We start from the raw sequence: 24,350 nt of genomic DNA, 5'->3' as shown, positions 1-24,350 counted from the left end.
ATGACATGTAATTTCCAAGAACTTGAGAAGGGATAGTTATCTTGCCTTTAAGACTTGTTCATATATTTTAAAAATGGATTTATCAAAACTTAATTTGTGATTTCAGGAGCTAAGTATAGAAAATTACATAGTGCCCTTTAGACTTTGGTGACTAAGCATGATCACTTTAAATGAATATAGCATGCATTTAGTATGTTAAAATATAATTTATTTCATTGCAAGTTTAAATCTTTCCAACACTGATTAGGCTAAATATAATGTGCATACTGTAAGTGCACAGATATGATGAGGAGATAAGAACAAACAGAACACAGTGCAACCTATCAGAGTTACTCTGGGAACAGAATTTGTGGATTATACAGCACATCCTTCAAAAATATTTGTTTCTGAAATTCTATTTATGACAATTCAAGTTGTCCCTTATGTTTATCAACAGCATTTTTCCCCATTTTTTTCCATCAGGTGCTTCATTCCAAATGCCTATGCTGCTCTCTTCACTGCTGCTCTGGTGCCATTAATGTGCTTGGTTGTGGTTTTTGTGGTGTTCATCCACGCCTACCAGGTGACTCCGCAGTGGAAGGCATACGATGATATTTTCAGAGGAAGAACAAATGCAGCAGGTATGATTTGTTGGCTACCCCTATGCAAACAAGTTGTATTTTCAGAATGGTATGGACTGTTCTTGCCAGTTCAGAGAACCCCACCTGAAACTACAGTTCAGTAGGTACCTACGCACTTAGTTTGAGATTAAGCCTTGTCCCTTTGAAGTCTGTGCAAGTATTTTAATGATTGAAGTTATGCAGATGCTTGACTGTCTGAGGAGGATAAAAATGTGTCAAACCTAGAAAAAGAAATTAGTATCACTGGCTATGTGATGTGTCTAGTCTAGTTAAAGAGAACAGAAATAGAAGAAAGAACCTCCCTGCTCGGACCACTGCATGGGTTTTAGCTGGGGGTACTGAACAACCTGTCCCAGGGAGGGCTGGAGCTGCTCAGATGCAATGATGGCCTGCCTGTATCCAGGGATAATCTATGGATGCAGGATGTGATGGGCACAGCTCTGGCCCCTGTGCTTTGCAGTGCATTTGGCAGCTGCAAAGCCACACATAGGCTGCACTGTGCATTGGAGTGTTTGGAGTTAATGCCTCTGCTTTGATATTTCCTATGCTACTCACAACTGAAACATACTTGAAAGAAAAGATCTGTCTTGTGCAAAACAGGAAGTTTCGGTCGACCTTCTCCGTCAGAACAATTTCAAATACAACAATGTTCCCAAAATAAAGTTGCTGCAGTTTAGACCAATACTGTAGTGGTAATAGGACACTCTGTGGGAAGCTTGGAATATTTGTTTTACATTCATGGTATTTTTTTTTTAAATGTGAGTTTTCTAAATTAGTGCAAATAAATTTTTAATATTTGGCTTATAGAAATATATTCCTTTTTTGAGAAAAATAAATAAATATTAAAAAATTGTAATCTGGATATTTCTGCAAATATTTATTTCTTTCTTTGACACAGTGTTGGCTTGACTAAGATCTGTATGAATTTATATAAGATCTGATGATACTCAAGACCTTAGTTGCACTTTCATTTCTCTGTGATATAAAATGGACTACCTAAAGCAGTCACACAAGTGGCTCCTTTTTCAGTCTTGGATAGTACAGTTGATTCATTTATAAATAACTTTGTTTTGGCATATCTGTGAGATAATAAGGATATTTCTTATTAATATGTTGAGGGTTAAGGCTTGTCTCAGAGCAGTTAACTGAAGAAAGAAAGTGAACTGAATATTAGAACAATGCCATAAATAAAATTGTCATTCAAAATGGAAGAAAGTACTAAGAGGAATTATATCTACATGTCATAAAGACATGAAATAGTAGGGTTGAAACAAAACCTTGATTTAGAGTAGGATTCAGGGTGTTTTCTTTCTCCAATAGAGTCTGGAAAATAAGATGAAGAATTCTGACATCTCAGAAGAAAAGAAAAAATAATCAGAAAGAGAGCTGTTCAGTAAAATCTCTTTTTTAATTTTTTAAGTATTTTGTCACTTTTACTACTTGTGCAGCCGCAAGACAAACTGATGGTTTGCTACCAAGGAGTTTTTACAAGCACAAATGAAATACCTCATACAGTGGGAGTGAGAGCAGGTTGGAGAGAGGCTGCTTTAGAGAAGGAAACGAGCTGCCTGCTGCAGTTTATGGTTCTATAATGAGTCTCTGTGTAGCTGTGTTTATGGTGTAGCTTCCAGAGAGAAAAGCTGGTGATTTCTGTAGTTTGTGACTTTGCCTATAACTACATAACACAGTACTAACTGTTCGCTAAAGGCCTCTGGCTTTTTGACTGAATGTCTTTCTTCTGAAATTTGAGGTGGTGGTAGGGTAGTCACACTATTTTTAATGTCTTATAGGTATATTGTGCTTTTAAAGACATATTCAAAGGCAGTTTGCAGTGGTAAGGCCTAGTATCACTTTTAAATCTTGAGTCTTGAAGTTCATTCAGCTGACTCTGTCTTCTCCCAAGCTCAATGGGACCTGCTTCTGCTCTTGTTATTGCAGCCACATCAGTGGATGCTGTGGGAAGAAGCTTTTTTCACCACAGCAAAGTTGCCTGCACTCAGGTGCATGATGATACCTTACTTTTGTAACAGGGTTATGGATCATACCTGTACCAGGTTCTGGCTTACAAGATTTTCTGTGGTAGTGACGTCTTTTGGTAACATTGCCTCCTTAATTGCACAGACACCCATTATTTTGCTGTTTTGTTATGGCATTTAATAATGCCAAGGTTTTTCTCTGTTTGATCCAAAACCAGAGGAAAAGCGGAGCCACCAAAAAATAGTTATCTGTGTTTAGCGTCTCCTGCGAGATTGGCTGTGGCTGTCATCTTCATACAGATTTACTACCTATTTGGTCACCCACAACAATTAAATCCTACAGCAAAAAACCCCTTTTTCAGTCTCCAGCCTGAGGATTGGTACCCGAGCAAGCTTCAACACTTTGAACAGTGGTTTAAGTAAGTAATAGGAAAAAAAAAGTCACTGGTCTGGAAAGCTGTTTTTCATTAGTTACTCTTTCTAGAAAGAGAGAAAAATTTCAGGTGAATGACTGTGTAAATAATCTGACATAACAAGTGTAGGGAGCTGTAAACAAAGACAAAAATATTTTTACATACACTTCTTTTTACTTTTGCTAGTAATGGTGTACAACTGTTCATTAAATTCCAGAGAGCATAGAGCATTGCAGAAAGGAAAGAGTGGCATATATAGACCTGTAATTATCATTTATACATAGATATTCATACAAACACATATTTGTATGTGAATATTTGAACTAGTAGTGTTCATTCCATTTCTGGGAGTAATTCAGTTAGAAGATAGTTAAAATTGCAGTGTGATACAAGTGACCCCATGTGGATTCTGCAATAATTTGTGCAAAACATTCCTGAATATTGTCAGTAAAAGTAAAATAGCAAGGTCACTGCCTTGCATATTACCATAAAAGATAAAAAGGGCTTGGATATACAGATTTGAAAGGGAAAAAAATTATCTAAGCATACGTTCTTTTGGTAATTTCATAGATTTTAGGAAAATACTCTTAAGCTACAGCTGGTAATTCTGAAGTTCTATATTTGTGACCTCTACTTGAAGGTTATCACTAACTTTAATATAAATTTAATAGGATTAGAAACAGTAAAGTTTATCTTCATTTGTAGAGTATATTTGTTCACAGATAAATTGAATACGAAAGTGTCTAAGTTAAAAACTGAGTCAATATTTTTCTTACTTTCTTTTCTCCTATTGTTAGTATACTTTGAAGCTTACCCTGTAAAGAAGGTTCATCCTGAACCATCCAGAATCACAGAATCATTGAATGACTTGGGTTGGAAGGGACCTTCAAAGATCATCTTGTTCCAACCCAACTTCCATGGGCACTTTCCACTAGTTCAGGGTGTTCCAAGCCCCATCCAACCTGGCCTTGAACACTGCCAGGGATGGGGCAACCACAGCTTCTCTAAACATTCCTTTCCCATGTCTTTCCCATTGAGCACACTCAATGCCAAAATATTTTTCCTTTTGTCTATTCTAAATTTACCCTCTTTCAGATTAAAAGCATTCGCCCTTGTCCTGCCTCTACAGACCTTGGTAAACAAGTCTTTCTCCATCTCTTTTAAAAGCTCTCTTTAAATATTGAAAGGCTGCGGAGCCTTCTCTTCTCCAGGCTGAATAACTCTCTTGGCCTGTGTTGACAGCAGAGGTGCTCCAGCCCTCTGATCTTTTTTGTGGTCCTCCCCTGGACCCAGTCCAACATGTCCATCTCCTTGCTGTTCTAGGGACACCAATCTTTGGCACAGCATTCCAGATGCAGTCCCACCAGAGTGGAGTAGGGAGTGTAAATCACCTCCCTTACCTGCTGGTTTGATGCAGCCCAGGACACGGTTCGCTTTCTGGGCTGAAAGTGCGCATTGCCGCCTCATGTCCAGCTTGTCATCAGCTTGTCATCTCCCCCTGTACAAGTCCCACTCTGCAGGACCACTCTCAATTCTTCATATCCCAGCCTGTATTGATACTTGTGATTTCCCTTTCCCAGGTGCAGGACCTTGCACTTGGTCTTGCTCATGGGTCCACTGCTCCAGGCTGTCAGCATCCCTCTGGATGACGTCCCATCCCTCAAGCATATCAACAGCAACACTCATCCTGGTATCATCCACAAACTTTCTGAGGGTGCATTCAGTCCCATTGTCTATGTCTTTAATAAAGGTATTGAACAGTACTGGTCCCAGTGCAGACCCTTGATACTGATCTGCATTTGGACATGGAGCTCTTGATAGCCATTCTGTGGATGTGACCGTCCTTCTGGTTCCTCATCTGTTAAGTAGTCTGTCTGTCAAACCTGTATCTCTCCATTTTAAAGACAAGGATGTTGTATGGGGCAATGTCAAAGGCCTCTGAGAATTCAAGATAGATGTCATCAGTTGCTCTTCCCTTATCTACCAATGCAGTTACTCCAGTGTAGGGGGGCCACCCCATTATTCTTCTACAGCTGTTAGGATAAATTCTGCCTGCTGTAGTAAAACGTCTTCCTGAACTTGGGTAGCAGCATTGTCTCTTGCTATGTTGTTCTATCCTATGAGCAGAGAGTTTGTTGTTACCCACACTAGAGGGGACTCCCGTGTAGTTTTGTTACCAAGAGCAGAATAACAATGCTGGGTTTCACCATATGTGAAAACATTTCCTCTTTGGTAGCTGTAAAGAGGGTCTGTTTGTAGAAAGATAAATATTTTCTTGGAAAACTAAGGGATATAACTGGGAGTTTTTTCTACAAAGAATGCCAACTCTGCCTCTGGTGTACTTGTTCAGAGATAGGATTGAGTTTGCTGAAAGAGTCTAAGTTTGTATTGGTTCCATTTACCAGCCTTTGAGCAAACATGTTCTGTTGGCTGACTGTTCTACTGTATACAGAAACTACCTTCTCAAAAGTTTGCCTTGACAGGAGCCAAGTTAGAAGCATGCATTGGATAAACAGCCTCTAAGTTAACTAATATTTTAGTCTGCAACAAGAAAGACTGCTTTTGGTGGAAATCAGGTGGTATAAAGCATGATGGTTATATTTGGTTGAAGCAACAGGAGATTGAGATAGGCATGTGTAAGGAATGGTGTTTTTTTCTTGACAGTCCTAATATGCAGATACAGAAATTGGAGATTAATAAGACAGCAATCAAATATACATATTTTATTTTTAACGGTTTGCTAACCTTCCATAATTTCATGGAAATATTTGAAAACATAACAGAGCAATTTTAATTGAAAATTCACTTCCATTTTTTTCTGATAATTCTTTTGTGTATAGATGAGCTTCATTTATTGAATGAATATTGAACTGGCATAATTTTCATGCCCTACCCATAAATATGCAGTAGAACTTACCTGAGTCAGATATCATAATTGTAAAAATGCCAGAGTTAATGTAAAGATAAAAACTTTATGTTGCCAAAATAGAACTTCATGAAGAATGCCTTAGATATTTAGCTGTAAAATTTTAACTACCCTCTTGCATGTTCTTTCATATAAACTTCTTTAATATAAAATCATAAAGTGGTTTGCACTAGAAGAGACCTTAAACATCATCTATATCCAGTTCCCAAATATATTTATTGCCTTAGCAGTGTGGAATTCCTGGTCATGACAGAACATGCTGGATGGTCCACCTATACCTACTAGCATCTGATCTTCTCAAGAAACAAATAAGCCTACAAAATGCAAGTGCAGAACATTCCAAACATGCTTCTATGCTCAGGAAATGATGCTGAGGACAGGGCTTTTGATTGCAAGTGAGAATGTATGTGTAAACATGCAGAGTCATGTCTTCCCTATCCTGTGATATATATGCTAAAGTCTTTATATTGAATTATAAGACATATATAATGTATCTAAAGAATCAAAGGAACAGTAAATTGAAGGAATGCTTTCATCTTGAGATGACAATATGCACCTAGAAATCAAGAACCAGATGTTGGCTACTTCTGAACTAAAAGTTATGTACAGTATTCACAATATTCATCACACATATTGGATATAATATTTTAATCTTTATAGTGCTCCAGGAGCTTTTCTTTTTTTGTAATTAGGAGAAAAAAAAATCTTTGCCTCCAAGATTTTTTACAAATACAGTTAGGACAAAATGCACAAGCATAATTACAAGCTGAAATAAAGATCCGAATTAGATAATAACTTAAATGCATCAACTGCACTTACATAATTTAGATTTGTTCCACTGTGCTTTACATGTCCAAATTAGCTTTTTTCCTTTGAAGAAATCTGCAGGAGTGAGTTAATTGCGTGAGTTATGACTGTATAGTTGCAAATTTAGTACTCAATTTTACATAGTGAATCTAAATAATTTTATTATGTGGAGATAAGTAGGTTCAAAGTTTTCTTTCTTTTTTTTTTTCCTGTGATTTGCTGTTGTTCTGGGATTTGCCATGTTCCCTGAATAACTATAATAGCATAAGCTATAATAAGGTGTCTGATTTTTTCATTTGATTATGCCATGAAGTGTCATAAAGATGTATGAGAAAGTTTGCCAAAAACCTGAGATTTAATGGAAAGATTAGAGAGGCCAATCTTCTATGATTTTGTAGTAGTGATGATGTATTCTTTATGCTCAATGGGAAGTGTGCTTTTCTTTTAGGAGGTATCCTTTAACTTCAAAATTTCCTTGCCAAAAGCAGCAGCAGATCAAAAAATATAAGTTAACCAAAAATAATATTCTAACAGGTTTGTTGCTTCCTATTTCTACAAATTACCAATGAACAATTTTGTCCAGTTGGATTTCATGGATATTTACCTACCAGCTTTCTGACCTTCAATATCAGATACTGTTAAATTCTGCACGTTTAACATTACCAATATGGAATCAGATATTTGGTCATGAGTTACTGATTGCATGGTGGTGGTGGTGGCCTTTTCTTCTTTGAACTTTATGAAAGAAATATGTTATTATTTTTTTTTTGTTACAAAATCCCATTACCAGTATATTGCTTCTGTGAAGCAATGTATTCTCCCCAATCATCTGGGAAAAATTGTTTGTAAAGAACTTTCAGGTTTTGCAGTAGGTATTCATGTCTAACCAAGAACTATTAAAGCAATTAAATTTGCATTATTGGTTTAACAACCTAAGGAGAAGACACATAGTAAATATTTGTAGGTAAACTCAGAAAATCATTAAAGCTGTACTATTTAATTTCTTCATTTATTGACTTTCCTATTTATTGGAAAAAAATGAAACACAATGACCAACAGTGATGAGAATACAAACATTTGGATACACTATGAAAACACAGTTTATTCTTGATTTTCCACAGTTAAATCATGTAGATGTTTGCTGCAAAGACACACTCTGCATTACGCTTTAGAACATTAATATTATTTAATAATTTGCAGTTTTATTAATTTCTATTTGATTTAGCATTTTTCACTGCTCAGAGTCATTGTCCTGGAGGATTTTATCTGTAATATCAGATGTGGAAGGAAAGAAGAAAACGTTCAGGTAGCCTACTTGACAGTTTTATATTGAAGCAGACTGAATACATAAAGTTAAGGAGTAGTTCTAACTCCACAGACAGAAGAAACAGAAAATTGACAATTTCAGAGTACAAAGTATAATTTAAGGAGTAGGTGCACTGCCTGTTGCTTAAATAAAACCTTCCATCATTCCTGGTACTAAAAAATGGTGTGATAGCTATGTTGAAAAATTGTGGACCAGCGCAGTTTGGTTATTTAATACTCAGCAGAACTGCTTGACAGTGTTTCAGTTACGTCACAGTGATGCTGAGCTGACTGCTCCAGGCCAGTCTTATCTGCTCAGATTTATCCAAGTAGACTAGAGGTAACTGCTTGCACTTGGACTTAAAGTCCTGTCAGTTAAGGTTCATCTACTCAGAATCACCCTTTGAGTTAGTGTGGGAGGGGGCTGTTGGTTTGATTTTCAAATAATTAGACTGTCTGTTTTGGTTCATATCAAGCCTATTTATTGGCGTCCCATTCCTTTGTGCAATGCTGATTTTACAAACTTTAAAGTATTTGTTGCTTATTTTCTGATATGTTTATTCTAGTTATTGAGCTTTTGTTTGATCAAAATACAACAAATTATCTGAATAAAATGGGTGAAGAGAATTCAAACAGCTGAGGCTTTAAATACTGCCAGAGTTTCAACTCTGTATTAACTCTTTACAGTACTGAAAATGAAACAATTGTTACCAATAAAGTAATATTGTCATAAATTTTACCAATATGTTGCAAAAAGCAGGCATCTTTACACTTTTTCTTGTTAAAATGTTATGTTTGTGTGACTTTCGGAGTCCTTTAGCAATTTTGTTTAATACTGTACAAATAGTAAGTGCTTTCTCGGTGTAAGCCAAATCCAAACTGCTGTTCCTGGAACGATGCCTGTCAAAAGCACGTCTCCACTCTTTGCTGATGCTGCATGACTAATGCAGGGAGGGGCAATACCTGGCCAAGCACCTCTGCCCCCGAGGTGTGCAGACCTGACAAACATGGACTTTGAGTTCTGCTGCAAACACAGTGAACACAGGGGGCTGGCTTCTGTCAGTGGGAGGAACGTGTGCAGGCAAAAACTAACTTCTGCTTTCCTTTTGGCGAACTTTGTCCATACTGGCAGACATCTTCCTGACAGCATGCCTGAAATCTTTTATGCTGTAAATACAGTAGAGAATATAAAATGCAGCTGTATGTGTGGGTGCTGCTTAAAGAGAGACTCTGCATGTATTTTTGAAGGTGAATGAAGTTAACTACTTCAAAGTCTGTCTTGGGGAGTTCCTTGACTGAGTGGAGGTTGTCACTTTAAGTTTTATGGGGTCAGCTGCCTTCTTATGTTTGACTTGAAGGGGAAAGTAACAACAAATCAAAGAATAAGCTATTCTTATAATTTCAATATAATTCTATATGTGGCCAGAGTTGGGGCAGTTTATGTATCCATAATAATTTTCTTCTATTCCCTTTCCTCTCAATTCTTAGAAATACATTTCCTCTCAAAATTTTCTGAGCTTGCCAAGAGCTCTTCCATGCTTCTTCCAAGTTCTGCATATTTTCCAACTCCAAGTGTGTTCTTCCCACCTGCAAAGCACCCATGCCTGGTTTGCTGAGCTGGGCTGTGACCCCATGCCCCTCACATCTCTCAGTCCACTTGTCGTGCCCTTCTGCTGGTCTCTTGATGTTGAGATGGAGTCCCAAAAGCCCTGGGACCCCCACCCGACTAGGGCAGCAGAGGGGCTACCCATCACTGGAGAACAAGCTCCAAGGTTTGCCAGAGACAGCAAAAAAACTGGGTCCTGTGTCAGTAATGCTTTAAAAAGTGTTTTTCTCAGGGCACACCGGCTGAAATACTGTGTTTGTGGTTTACAGAGATCCCCTTGGTCTTGTACCTCTTTGCCCTGATTTCCATCACCTGGCTGTGGGGAGGACTGCACATGGCTTACCAGCAGCTCTGGATGCTGGTCTTCTTCATCATCTTCAACAGCCTGCAGGTAAGAGCCTGTTGCCTCAATCTTTCTGCAGACCTGGAGGGCTTCTCCTCTATTCGTGTTTGTCATTTTGACTTCACCAGCTGAATGACATCCAGTAATACACTGTGACACAGTGAAAGTGTTAATTATGTATTCTATTTATTTCCCAAACTGACACAAGGAATGCATATTCAAGCAAGGGATGCACTGTTTTGAAACAATAGCAATGTAATTGCAATAAATTGAATTTCATAGCTGCTACACTGGGAAAGAAAATTGCTTGCTTCTGTATGTAAAGTCTTACTGAGATAATTATGGCAGTAAAACTAAAATATCTGCAGCCTTTGCAAAAGCACTGAGTATTTTCTGTATCTGTTAACTCTAATTAAAAAAATAGCAAATATTTTAGATTCTATAGACCTAATACTGAATTTTTTCCATTGTGAGACGTAAGCTTTGGGGCTTGGTTTTTCTCAATACAGCATACGTATTGGTAAAGCAAAGATCTTTTATTGAAAAAGGAAACAAATATAAATTAGAAGTTGAACAGTAGCTATAAAAAATGTAAATAACCCGTTGCAAAATTTTACACGTATAAATGCTTCCACTGGGCTCACTACTACATTGCATACTGCACATTGCAGAATTGTTTATGGAATAGAGGTTAGTATATCACAGATGAGAAATGCCTCTGATGTCTGAAAACAGTGAAATTAGGAGGAACTTCAAAAATATATATCAAAACTTTTGGAGGGCAAATTCTTCTGCCCTCCAATATGCTCCTCTTATATTTTTGTAACAGAAATGTCTGTTTATTATTTTCCAATATTAAAAATCTTTATAAACCATCAAATAAAAATTATTTTAAAAAGAGTATTTTCACAAAATAGGTTAATTTTATTTTTTAATTCAAAAGGTGGGAGTTTCCTTAAGAAGTATTGAAATATTTTCAAAAAGTACATCTCAAACATAAATTCTTTTTTTTATAAATTGAGGAAAAAAGTGTACCTTATTCTGCTTGTAACACATTTGATTATTCTGTATACAGTGTCCTTTAACTGTTCTATATACATTGACATATATTGGCTCTGCTTCACTGATAGATATGGTCTTTTTTGTATTAGGATGAATTAATTATCAATTAATTTGGCTTCTGCCTTAATGATGGTTTCTAATATCTGAATGATAGTTCCTAATATCTGGGAAATAACTGTGGATTACAATGGACTTGCAGAAGGTAATCTGCAGAAGCATCTCTGTTCAAATTACATCAGTATTGATCTTCCACATCAAAAGGAGAAACCTGTTATTTTTGTTATTCCTAATCCTAGAGAATTTGTAAAACCTCAAGTATAAAACACACGGTCCCTTATTGAAAGGAGATGTTAAAATTGCAAATGCATGATCTCTTCCTGCTTATTATTTTAAACTAAAACATGCAGGTCTGGAGCTCCAACTGAAATAGTAGTAAACAAAAACTTTATTTCCAGCTATGAGAAGCTTGATAACTTATAGTCCATGTTTTAAAAACATGTTTATCCTTTAATGGGAGTTTTATGATATAAAATATGATAGGACAGTATCCACTACCTTTTATAACTATTTACATGATATTTCTTAAAGTATAAAATTACCATACATTTTAAAAAAAAAGATAGCTTTTTAGTGTTGAGTAACCTGAAAGAAGTTGAAAAAAATAGAGTAGCTCTTGCACAGCACTAGAGTTTTTAAATTTGTTTGTCTTAGTAGATGATTGCCTTCAGTGCTTTGTAAATCTCTATAAAACAAGTTAAAAAACATTTCCTGGAACACCCCCCCATTTTAAACAGCCGTCCCATGTACATTATTCTCCTCTTTTAAAATTAGAATTTATCTAATCAGGAAACGAAAAAACTGATGTCTTGTTCAGGTGACCAGACGTAGCATGAAAGGAAAAATAGGGAAGAAACAAGATGAAGTCTGTAAATTTTCTTAATCTATGCTTTTCATAAATAACCAGATAAACTAATGAACTTACTTAGAAAAAATATCTATGCAAAGTGCTTGTGTAGAAGAAAATTGTGTATTACAAATACTGAAAAAACGAGTGGTTTGCTGTAGGCAGCTGCAGCTTCATAAAGCTTTTTCAGACCGTGTTCCCACTGAGGAGGGGTTGGTCTCAGGGGACACACAGTCCCTGCTGAGGATCATTCTGACCTGCAGGCTCTGCAGAGCCAGGTTTATCCAGCTTGTGGACAGTCATGTCCAGTGTCCTTTGAAGATTTAGTCTCAGGCCGTCTGTTTGTGATTGGGAAAGGAAATGGGGACTTAAGAGTGGATAACACATTTTCATAACAGTGTCAATAGAAACATCTCATTCTATGTCTTTATCAGCTCTCAGAATTCATAGTGATTGTTAAAATTAGGTGGTTTTTTTCTGCAATGAAAGGTGGTTTTACCATTCATTGGTGGGCATTTCTGTCATACAACATGCCCTGTTTCAGCTGAAAAGCAATTCAGTGTTCATTAAGAGCTTTTTCACAACAGAAGAGAGAACATGAAATAATTTACAAGAAGCAGAGAGCTGCTTCCCTGCTGCTCAGGAGTTATGGACTGTGTAAAAAAGCAGAACGTGACCTATTAAAATGTGTTGCATCTCAAAATGGGTTCCGTGCAGGAGACTGAAAGGACACTGAATGTTATCTGTTGTATTTGTTTAGCCTTATGACATGCATTTCCTAGGAAATGCACTTGCTAGAAAAATCATCCACTAAGGACAAATAGTTTCCAAGCACTTCCTGTGGGAAATGGTTCCCATCAGAGACAAGTTTATAGTATAAGCTATTCTAGTGGATGCAGGGGAAAGCAACCCTTTCCCTGTAATTTCAGGAATAAATATTCAAAGAGATGTATGGAAGAGCAATAATTGATTTACAAAATAAAAAGTACATTGAGACAAGCATGAAAGGAAAATAATAAGAAGCATGTTTGGGATATCTGATGTTGTGAGTTCCTTGGCAGTATGTTCCCAATTATCCTATCCACACAGCATCTGCACTGTAGAAACATACTCCATGCTCTCATGCAAAAAACCTTGGTTCCTTATCTTTTCACTTGCAAAACAGAAAGAAACCTTCTTTCTTAACATAGGATTGTCATCATGGATTTATTCACAAAATATTTATTCGCTGGGGTCAGGAGTGGAAGCGGAAGCTTCTGTCTTAAGTGCTTCTCTCTGAAGGCTGGGATTTCACAAGCTGGTTTGCATGTGCCAGAGCTGTCCTAGTGACTGACATGTTTTTCATGCCATTAGGGGAGTGTTTCTGGTTTGTGCAGCTGACGTTGTCAGCAGCATGTTTGTGTTCAGTGGATCCAAAGTTCAGGGCAGTGGGTGGATCTCTTCCCATTGTTTGCAGAGGGGTAGAGATGAGGCTTCAGACGCATTCTCAGGCTATTCTCTCAAGCTGACTTAATATAATCTTGATTTTTCTTTGCCTGTGTTTCCACTGTGCTTCACACCTCTGTCCTTTATCTTTATAATTTAGAGTGTATTTACACTGCAAACAGCAAGGTATTAAATATCCCATAGCTACCCCTGTCTTGGTTTCCTGTACCTTGTGCTAAGCCCCACCACACTCTTCTCTGAGCAATAAATTAATTAATTTTTTTAATAAGTAATTTTGAATAAAAACTCTATTCTTATGAAATACTGAAATATTATCCATCAATAGTATTAAAATTCCAAGCAATTTATATCAGGAGAAAAGTAAATTGTAACTGGGAGGTATCCCATTATTAACTACAGTATTTAAAAAATCCAGTGTATTATTTTGGATGATGCAGATAAGGGTTAAATGACTTTGTGTGTTCTGTGTTTGAGCACACCAGGATGACTCATGCCCACGTAGTAAGCATCAGTGCTACATGTGAAATACTTCTTCCCAAGAAACACAGGAAAAGTCTAGAAGTAAGAGTTGATTCGTGGTTTTCCAAACTGGGTGAATGGGCTGACTTGCCTAATACAACATTTTGAAAAGTCAACTTATTTGTAGTGGATTACAGTAAGAGGTGTTTCAGAATATATATATTATCTGAAATAATATAACATATAAGGAATATCTGAAAAGCCTTTGGTAGCTTTAACAAGAAATATGGGCATACAGAAAACAAGTGAACAGGTGCACATCCAAACCTGACATTGAGTGGAGAAAATGTGATTCACAAAACTTCATTAATTGAAATAACTGGGTGAAACCAGAATGAGAGCAAAGGCTAGCTTTACAAAAGGAGGTAAAACAGTGAAGAAAGCTAGTAGATTTGTTGTCAATACCTACAATATAGGAAATATAGGAATCAAATACCCTATTTAAGGAACAGCAGAAAATAAATATGATAAGAGAAATCAATAGAGCACGGTTTTAGAAGCAAAAAAAAGAAAAGTTAAAAAATACCACATATTGTGATAGTAAGAAGACAGTAGAGAGTAAGTTATTGCATTATGTTGTACAGGGAAGAATATAAGCAAGAGTATGCAGTTTATAAAGCTTATGCCAGCACCAGTTTCAAATGAAATATGTATTTCTTCCTAGAACATACTGTTTAACTCTGAAATGTAGTCAAGGGTCACAGAGCAGGCCACTGCTATAAATAGGCTCACTTCCTGTTTCTTATGGTATCTTCCTAAAGCGTCTGCTCTGATGAATCAGAGGTGGACTAGAAGATCCCATGCAATGGTTCTGATAATCAAAGCTACACAAAAGTAAACAAAATCCAGTACTAGACAGAGATGAGATGGGAGTAAATGTGGTGGGTTGTAAAAGGCTGCCTACAGATTTTGCAAAAAGTGATGCCATACTGCAGATAAGCCTGACAAAATTCAATGAAGGTATCATAGTAATGCCAAGATAAGTTGAACTACAAGCAGAATATCAACAAAAGCACATATGTGTGTTCAAGTAGCTATAGTCCAAGCAATACGAAATCTTCTTCTGTCAGCTGTGGGTATAAACAAAACACAGTTAAACACAGCTCAAAGAATTCATGCCCCAGAAGCAAAATAAAATACACATCCAAAGCAAGCACTGCATTTTGACATCTGTGCAGTAAAGCAGATTTTATGCTGTTTCTGGAGGTTTGAATTCTTACCTGGAAGAAAACACAACAGTATATTAAGTACTGTTTATTTATTTAATAATTAAACAAAAAAGCAGTAGGAAAAGAAGTTATTTTTGTTAAAGTAAAAAACCTTGAAACTTTGTTCAGGTTGTAAATTTTTTTTAAAGTAAAAATAACTAAAATAAAGCTTATAACTTTTTGATGTCACACCTTTTGACATCATCAGGTAAAATTCTGGGATGTAATCCTGATTGGACAGTACATTGGCATGCATTATACACACAAACATACAAAACTGTCCAAGAGACTTGATTATTCAGTGAATCACAACAATGCAATGTTCAGTTTTATATCCCTTTCTCTGTGTTTATGACTTCCTTCTTAAAGAAGAATGCTCAGTGTTCCTAGTTACCACCTGAAATGTACTCTAACACCCTTTTTCCTGTAATTATTTCTGAAATTATGGTAAAAGATTCCATTTAGCTATTCAAGTCGTTGCATAATGGACCCAAATTCAGTTTATAGCTGGAGACAAAACAAAGAAAAAAGTGTGTGGTGTCAGGTAAACATAGGAAGCATTGTTAGGATAGAACTAAATATCTCTTAAATATACAGGAAAAATTTATGTCAGAAGAGAGTAGCTTGTATGTAAAGCTGTGTTTTTAGTGATGAAAGTATGCAGAATAATGCATAGTAAAACTTCAAATAGTGTGCAGTGAAAGAGTGTACTGATGTGGGCTTTGTTTTACTGGATTTTCAACCAATCATCACTCAAAAACATTTAGACTTCTCAGTCACTGACGTAAAATAGAAAAATGTGACTAGAATGTATTTTTTAAAAAACAAATATGGTAATTAAATAACATTTTAAGTCTTTCAGTGCCTAAAAAGTTCCTTCATCCATTCTTGAAGAACTTTACATTAAGAATATATTTGAGAAAAAAATCTCTAAACACCAGTTTTTTGAAGTAGAAGATGACAAAGCAGTTTGCAAATAGGAAATGCAACTGTGGCATGTACTGCTGCAATCAGTGGAACATGGCCACTGAAAAGGACTTCTAATTAAGTGTGTTCTTTTCTTCTTTCACGTCTGTTGTTAAGAGTTGACTTCTCTTACAGTAGTGAATAGAATAAAAACAAGTTGGTTTACTATCTGTAATAAATCATCTGCCTTTTATTTTGCATTGCTGCCAGTCTCTCTGTGTCACCATAAATAGTTTTTTTTTTCTTTTTTTCTTTCTTTCTTTTTTTCAATAACCCAGGTGTATTAGGGAGGGGTTCGAACATGCTGAAGCCTGAAAACCATGACACCATTAAAAGCTTAACAAAACCCAACATTTATTACCAAGAGGTGACCAACAAAACAAACAAACCCAAAAGGGAGAAAGGAGGAGAGAAATAAGCCCCCAGCACGACCTCCCCAGTTCCCCAGCTGTTGCCCATAAAGTTATCTTACCGACCTAGCATGTCTATAATTACCCATAGCAGGAGCTGCATCCTTGGAGAGTCAGTGAGTTCACAAACTGGCAGGCGTCCCCACCAAAGGCAATGTTGTCCTTGGTGTGAAGTTACCTTCCTTCCAAGAAAGCACTATCTACTTTTATACAATTAACTGAGTGACCACAACCTCCCAGGTGTGGCCAGCACTGCCCAGCCAGAGGCCCTCAGTCCCACCTCCCGGTTATGTCAGTGCATCTCTTCTGTGCATGCGTGAGAACTTTGGAAATCCCCTCACGCACACGCAGTATGCTTTGGGGGTCTTTTCTAATTGAGTTGGGGGTCGAGCCTTCCTCCCCTCCTCCTCACTTCCTCCTTCAAGCGGCCTTGGAGGACAACCAGCCAATCACAGAACACCAATTAAAACAGTTTATACAGAAGTTCTCCCTCCAAGGACGAATTCACTGTTTTATCAGTGAACTTGGCAGGGAGAATATAAACTACTGCAGGTGGCTGGGGCCAAGCACAGACCAAAAGTATAAGCATAAATTCACCGTGGTACACCAGGTGAAAGAAGTATTTTGGTATAATAATGTAAAATCAGTATCTTTTTTTTCCTTTAAATCCAGACTACTAATTTGTGTAGCATTATTTCAAGACCATTAATTGGTGGGGCTGAAAGGGATTGATCCGAAAGTGCTGAAAGATCTGATCATGTTAGCCTATTTTTGAAAATTATGGTGACTGAAGATGAGCATGATGGCAAGTAAAAGGATAGCATTACTCTCAAATTTGAAGAAGGCAGAGCATAACTTCAGGAAATTTGGGTCTGACAGTGCTAGGGAAAATGGAATTCATCTTGGAAATAAGGTAAAGCACATTCAGGCTGTACCAGGAGGAATTTAGCCAACAGACTGAGTTATCATGTGTGTCCATTCATAGCTAGCAAAGCCACACTCCATCCAGTTTTGGAGTCTCCATTTCATGAGACATGTGAAGAAACTGGTGAGGATCCAGGGAAAGGTCCACAGTGGTCAGAGGCCTGGATGGAGCACATGTCCTTTTAACAATGCCTGAAGGATCAGGCTTTAACCTTTAGAAGGTTTATTTAGTCAGATGAGGAGGACAGCAATGGAAAATATAATATCAGCATACAAATATTTGGAAGGTAGTTAAAAAGTTACATTGTCATACACTTCTGCTTTCTTGATAGCACCAGGTAACAACAGCAAGGGCACATGGCTGCAAGCTGTTGCATGGAAGGTTCAGACTGGATATCAGGAAAAATAATTCACTAGGAGGAGGTATGGAACTAGACCTGTTTCCTAGAGATGTTTGGAATCTTCACTTTTGCAAGGTTTTAAAGTTCAGCTAGGCAAGGTGATACAGACCCAATCAGTGGACTGACACTCTCAGTTGACTGAATGGCCTCCCAAGGGCCCATCTAGTCAGTTTTCCTCTGGTTCTATGATTTGATATGTGGAAAGTTTATCCTCAACCCACTCATTGTGATAGACAAACACCCCCATGGTACCCGAGGTCATCAGTTTTTAAGGAAGCACTGAATATTATGGAGCTAATGATAAACCTCCAAAACTTGGAAACTGTATAGATGAGAAAGTTTAGATAAGACATTAGCCATCTTTGGAGCAGTGGATTTGGTTTCTCATGTTTCAGCACTGCAGGGTGGTCTCTGTGCATATATGTCTTCCTGCTGAACATCATTATGTTATGGAGGCTGATCTGAATGTTTCTGAGAAATAAATGCGTGTGAAGTTTTAATAGCCTCTAGGAAAAGAACCATTCCCTTTTCTTCCACCCACACATTTCCTGCACAAGAACCCTCTGTGTTGTACAAGCCTGATGTTTCAGCAGTATGAGAGGATGTTTTCTCCTTTTCTTCCTAATAAATACAGATGAAGCCTTGTTCAGGGAATTATAAAGTTCATGTTAAAAAAAAATATTTTCCTTATTTTATGTACTGCTTCAGTGGACTCCAGGCAACTACCGCAGAAAAAGTAAATAGCTTTACTGATTTAATCTCTCATAGTTTCATTATTACTCAACATATTAATGACATGCAAGTTTAGCAGAAACCATGATAAGCTAAAATTTCATTCTGAAATGACACTGAAATAATTGGAATTCCGTAAAGATTGCCTTAATTGACTTTTTTTTCCCTGAAATACTGTATGCAACATAAAGACCTCTTTGTCTTTAATTTTATCCTTGACATAGAATACATTTTAAACAGGTGTTACTTTTGGAACTTGTTTATATTTTTACAATGTTTTCCATCTGCTGAGCGTGGAATGAATATGAGTTAAAGGAACATCACTGAGCCTTGATTTGTAGATGACTTTTTGAGTTGGTAAGAGAAGAGGACAGAAGAGGGTATGAAAAATGTGTACAAACTGGGAAAAATAAAGTCCGATCAGTTAAGTCCTTAGAGAATCAAATCTCATGCCTCTTATAGAATAGTTCATAAACAAACCTCCCTCATGTGGGTAAAATAGTTACTGCATAGAGCAACCAGTGTGAGTTCAGAAGGAGTTCCAAACTTAAAAAAAATACAGACCATTTAACAAGTTTTCTCATCTAGACACAGTTGAAATATCTTGAAACCATCAGTGAAATCAGTCTTTGGCAACTTCTCCTAACAGCACTTAAAAAAAGCATTTGTGCTATTAATCTGTATGCACATAAAAAATAAATGCTTATTTTCCAGTGAGGACAAAGCAATTCTCTAAGTACAGTTGATAATGATTTTTCTAACCTAGGAATTAAGGAATTAGAAATTGTCCAAACCAGGACAATTAGCCTAAAAGAAACTCTTCAATGGATTCTTTTTAGAAGTGCTTTCTTCCAAACAAGTGTTGTGGGCTCTGCCAGGTCACATCAAGACTAAAGAGGAGGTAGTTGCCAAAAGAAACAGTGACTCTGTAAAACAGTGACATGATATGGAAATAGTTTGCCTTTAACTCAAAAGTGGTTTGGAATAGAATAAGCAAAGAATCTTTCATTAAGGCGAGGAGACTTCTATACATCGGAAAAACCTTTTTGTGCCACAACATTGGTTCAGTTACATATTCTATACTAAATATATTTTGATTTTGACAACTAAAAGCCCATTGGTTAGATATCAGTTTTACAGTTAAAGATCAGATACTTAAAAATAAAATCTGGCTTGGATATAGTGAAGTTAGCATACTAATCCAGGTCATTATCTGCTAACCTAGACAAAAGAAAAGCACGAAATCTGTTCAACTCATAGGCAGGTTTTGCAACAAAATTGGAGGAGCAAAGGGAAAAATATGGTTAAAATAAAATGGGAAAAGTGTAAAAAAATAGTAATATTGCAGCTTGATAATAATCTTCACTTGAATTTTCATTATGAGCATGGCAGAAAAATGCTAATACAGTTTTTCGATTACACAGATTTAGATATTACTGGTTATTCAGAGGACTGATGTATCCTACACAATAAAATGGATGATTTTTAGTCTGTGGAATGACTTAATAGTAATTGTATGATATCCAACAACACTAAGTGCAGAATTATGCACTAAGATACTGATAGTGAAAGAATTTCTGCTATAAGTTGAGAAGTTATATATAAACAAGAAATAGAAACTGGGATGAGTGTATTACTTTATCTCAGGACAAATGCAAATCAGCAGTATAATACAGAAGGAAGCAAATGTGACACTAACATTGTACCCAACAGTAACTTGAATGCCATTATAAAAGGTACTGGTGATGCATTATTTGGGATCCTCTGGACTTTTCTGAGTCCATTGGTCCAAATAATTAATTATGTATATGGTAGGAATAGAAAAAAACGGTATTAAATGGTGATCAGGGATTTGGAAATCTTATTTCAGAAGCCTGAAAGCATTTCACATGTTATCTATTATCTACTGTCTGTGTGCATGCTGACCTAGCAGCCATATAATCACACTAGAGTCGTCTTGCATGCAAAACAGTGTATCTTAATTTTTTTTAGAGACCTCAGTCTCTTTTCAGAGTTTACTCTGACTAAGAAGAACTCTTTGAGTTCCAACACCTCAGTTCTGTTCAGGAGGCAATGTGGTGTGAGGGTACAGAGCATCTTTCAAAGTTACATTCAGTTTTCCTGCAACTACTAGCGTGGGCAGAGCCCTTCCCAAATCTTCGTTCACAAAGCCTAGCCATGATGATGATGATGATGACTAGCACAGTGCTCTGACACCTGAGATTTGTAAGGGCAAACAGTTAAATATCCAACCTGCTCATAAACAGAGTGTGGCTGTGATCTCATACATTCTTTGAGATTTTCAGTATTTCCTTCTTCTAACAAAAGGTCCATGAATTTAAGGAACATGTTAACTGTACTGTTGTAAATTAATTTCAAAGTCAGTTTGTTTGAAAGTATGTCAATGTAATGTGGCAAGCGTTTTCTTTTTGTGTTGAATTTTGGTGATGGATTTTTTCCTCCAGAGGAATGTGTCAACAGTTAAATGTGAGATCTGAGTATAACTGCTTAGTAGTAACTTTCTCAGGAGCTTTCTAATGGATGTGAGGACTGCAAATCATTTGGGTCTGGAAGGAGTTGAGCAACTGTGAAGCTGGAGCTAACCACAGTTGGATGAAAATCACTAAATTATGTTTTCTTTATTTTGAGCAAAATGTCAAGTATTGCTTTTTTGCCTTTGCCTTTACAAAGGTCAATTGGATTTAGAAAAAGCACCAAATCTACTTGTACTGTCAGCTGATTGTTTGTTTAAATCTCCAGATATGTTGTTTTGCTGTTACAACAGAGTCGTGAAGAGTTTTAGTGACAAAGATCCTCAATTGCAAAACTGGGAACCACACTGACATTTTTTCTTTTTTCTTTCTATATCCTCTCAAAGGAGATTGAGTAGAAACCTTAGTTTTGAGGGGGCTATCATCTAATTTCCTGTATGTGGGTGTGTGCAAGTGTGAGTAAGTAAAGCACATAATCTACTGGAGAATGTGATTGTGCTTTAAAAAATGTGAAACAGTGAAGAAGGGTGAAAATTGTGACACATTCTTAAATAGACTCAGATATTCTGCATAGCTAGTGGCATATTTTGAAATTTCTGTATTTCTTATGCACCCATCACCCTCTGGGATTAATCTTTTGAGTTCCAGAAAAGAGAAAATGGGTATTTTAATATACATAGTGATTCCTTTTCTCAGTGGAGCAGAGCTCTTGCACGACCTTTTTCTTATTCCTGGCTTCTGAAAGATAACAAGATAAGAGTGATTCTCACCATGAAGACTGCTGCTTTCCTGTAAAGCTTTGTTATTTTCACACTACCTTTTTTGTAATCCCCTATTATTAGCCAGGTAGGCCAACTTATGTGACAGAAATTTTTTACTTCATAAAAGGTGTATGTACTTACAGATCTACTTTCAATTCTGTAGCTTCATTTTCTTCAGTGAACAGAAAAGGGTTGGTCATACTCCCCACCTGTAGACATCTAATTTAATGCACTGATTTCCAAAGGCTTTTTATATGATCTGTAAAGAGGGAAATGTGATTCCAGAGGATGCTTCCAGAGGAAATGTGATTCCAGAGGATGCTTCACCAGACATGTAAGGTTCCTGCTTTCACTTAGTATAGCATTTCAGTATTTAGACTCAGAGATTTCATCCCAAAGACAACTCTCTCCTTAAGCACCTGCTTTTGTCTACTTCTGCATGGGTTTTAAAAAAATAAAATCTAGACGTTGCCTATGTAGAGAAAGTAAGTCTGCAATCACCCATCCCAGTGTTTGTTTGCCTGTATCAGAATCATTTTTCATTTTTCCCTAAGAAATAGGTAATCTAGAAGGAGAAACAAATAATTTGTATCTACATTTCCACAGGGCCTTTGCTTTGTAGATAAATACAGCATAGATGTCCTTCGTGAAGGCTACAGTAGTATAGGAGGAAGTGAGGCCATGGAGTCATGATGAGATTTTTGGATCACTTGAAGGTTTTTTAAAAGAACCAGTGTAGAAATACTGTAAAAAGTCATTTATCCACGATCTAGATGTGTGTGCTGAATTTTGTCTGAAGTTATTATCCCAATCCCTTGAAAAACAATATAATTGTCCTACTTTCTTTTGAAAACCAACTGAGAAAGTATCCTTAGGGCAGCTGTTACAAAATTTTAGAAATATTTAAATTAATGAAAATTTTGATAGTTTTTCATCTCAGAAAATATTTGTAGAAAACCACATCTTACTTGGTGTATTTGGACAAACTTGCTGAAATTTGAAAGTATGGATACAAAAACTTGAGAAATGCAGTATTATCACTACCATAATATAAATTTTAAGTTCATATGTTGTAAAGAAATGTCAAAGAATGCACAGTGAGTAATTTTCTGCTTATGCAATCATTACGATAGGATACAATGATATAATATATACAAAACTGAATTTAAATTATTTTTATTTACTATCTTTGTTTTGTAGTTTACCTATCCTGTGGGTAGCCATGTCTGTTCTGCAGCAGCATAAATTACCATTCTGTTAATCTTCAGATATAAGAATTATCATCTTATTATCGATGGCTGGAATAAAAACATGGGAAGATAAATGACTTTTGTGGGGCCAGCATATTTGCTAATAAAGGAAGCAAGCTTAATGGCTCCTACATTCCAGGTTTGTGCTTAGTTCAATAAAACCACATTACTACCAATCTCTCAGTCTGTATTGCCACAAGTGTGTTTTTTTGAATGGATTATATTTTCTAAATGGAAGACAAATTTAGTGCTACTAAAGCATTAAATCCTTGTAACAGTAGAAAGTACAAGGAGCTTTGGGATAAATGATTATCAGGACAATCTAAATAAAGACCCTCCTCTTCCTGGAAACATCTCTTTTTGGATTGCTTCAGATTTCCACCCTAATTTCCATTGACAAATAGCATTAGCACACACTGTTTAGCCATGGTTTGGCTTAGTGTGTAAAAATGATTTGTAACAGCTGAAATACCTAGCATGGACCAGAAGAAAATAAGGCAATACTTAACACCAAGTTACTTAACACCAAATGGTGTCAACTGTATCTGGAAATTTCTTCTTGCACTGTACAAATACAAAACCTGCACAAATAAAAGATAAATAAATAAAAACAAATAAATTCCACAAACATATTTGTAGCCTTCTGACAGTAATGTGATTTCTGTGTGTGACTTGCATAGACTGGACCACCTAGTGCATGAAAAGATTATTTTTATTAACTTTAGTCGCATAAAAGCCCTTATGCTGTATACCACAGCTTTTCAAAACACTGTTTAAGTAGATGTTAAATGGTCCAGTAATTTTTTTAATAAAACCAAGAATCAGTCATCATGTCAATACTCAAAGACTTTGTGTAGAGGATAGAAATGTCATGCAGTTTGGGATTTAGATGTGTTTTGTAGGTTGCTTCATCCTATCCCACTGAGTGATCTCATCACCAGCACTGCCGAGCCAGAGGATCAGAAGTTACTTTCATAGGCCCATACGTATCTTTACTGCTGTCTTCATTCATTTGCTGACCCCAGAAAGGCAACAGGGCAAAAATAATCCTAGGAAAGGAGAAAGGTGTAAGGTTACTGTATCCCCTTCTCTTAAATGGTAAAATTAAACTTATACCATGTTCTATGAGATCCTTTCATTAGAATGCTGGAAAAAAAATCTTGATTTCAATGTCCCAACAAGGTCTTTTCATTGAAAGTGAAGCCTTCCATTTATCACATTGCATAAATACTGAAAAGATGTAAGGGTATTTATTTGTTTTCTTTACCAAAAAAATGTC

At 36.5% G+C, this 24,350-nt stretch overlaps 1 protein-coding gene across 1 annotated transcript in view; it reads left to right on the top strand.

Annotated features, from left to right (window-relative positions):
• The window catches only part of ADGRV1 (adhesion G protein-coupled receptor V1), a 274,545-nt gene that overhangs the window by 226,382 nt on the left and 23,813 nt on the right, over positions 1 to 24,350 (top strand). Inside the window, exons 96-97 of the mRNA XM_051782549.1 lie at positions 463 to 620; positions 9,923 to 10,044. Coding sequence (XP_051638509.1) covers positions 463 to 620; positions 9,923 to 10,044 — 280 coding nt within the window. The remainder of the gene's footprint in view (positions 1 to 462; positions 621 to 9,922; positions 10,045 to 24,350) is intronic.

The sequence above is a fragment of the Manacus candei genome, unplaced genomic scaffold (assembly GCF_025592945.1).
Source record: "Manacus candei isolate 608988 ecotype Guabito, Panama unplaced genomic scaffold, ASM2559294v1 h1tg000016l, whole genome shotgun sequence".
Lineage (NCBI taxonomy): Eukaryota > Metazoa > Chordata > Aves > Passeriformes > Pipridae > Manacus > Manacus candei.
This window is presented reverse-complemented; position numbering and strand designations above follow the sequence as displayed.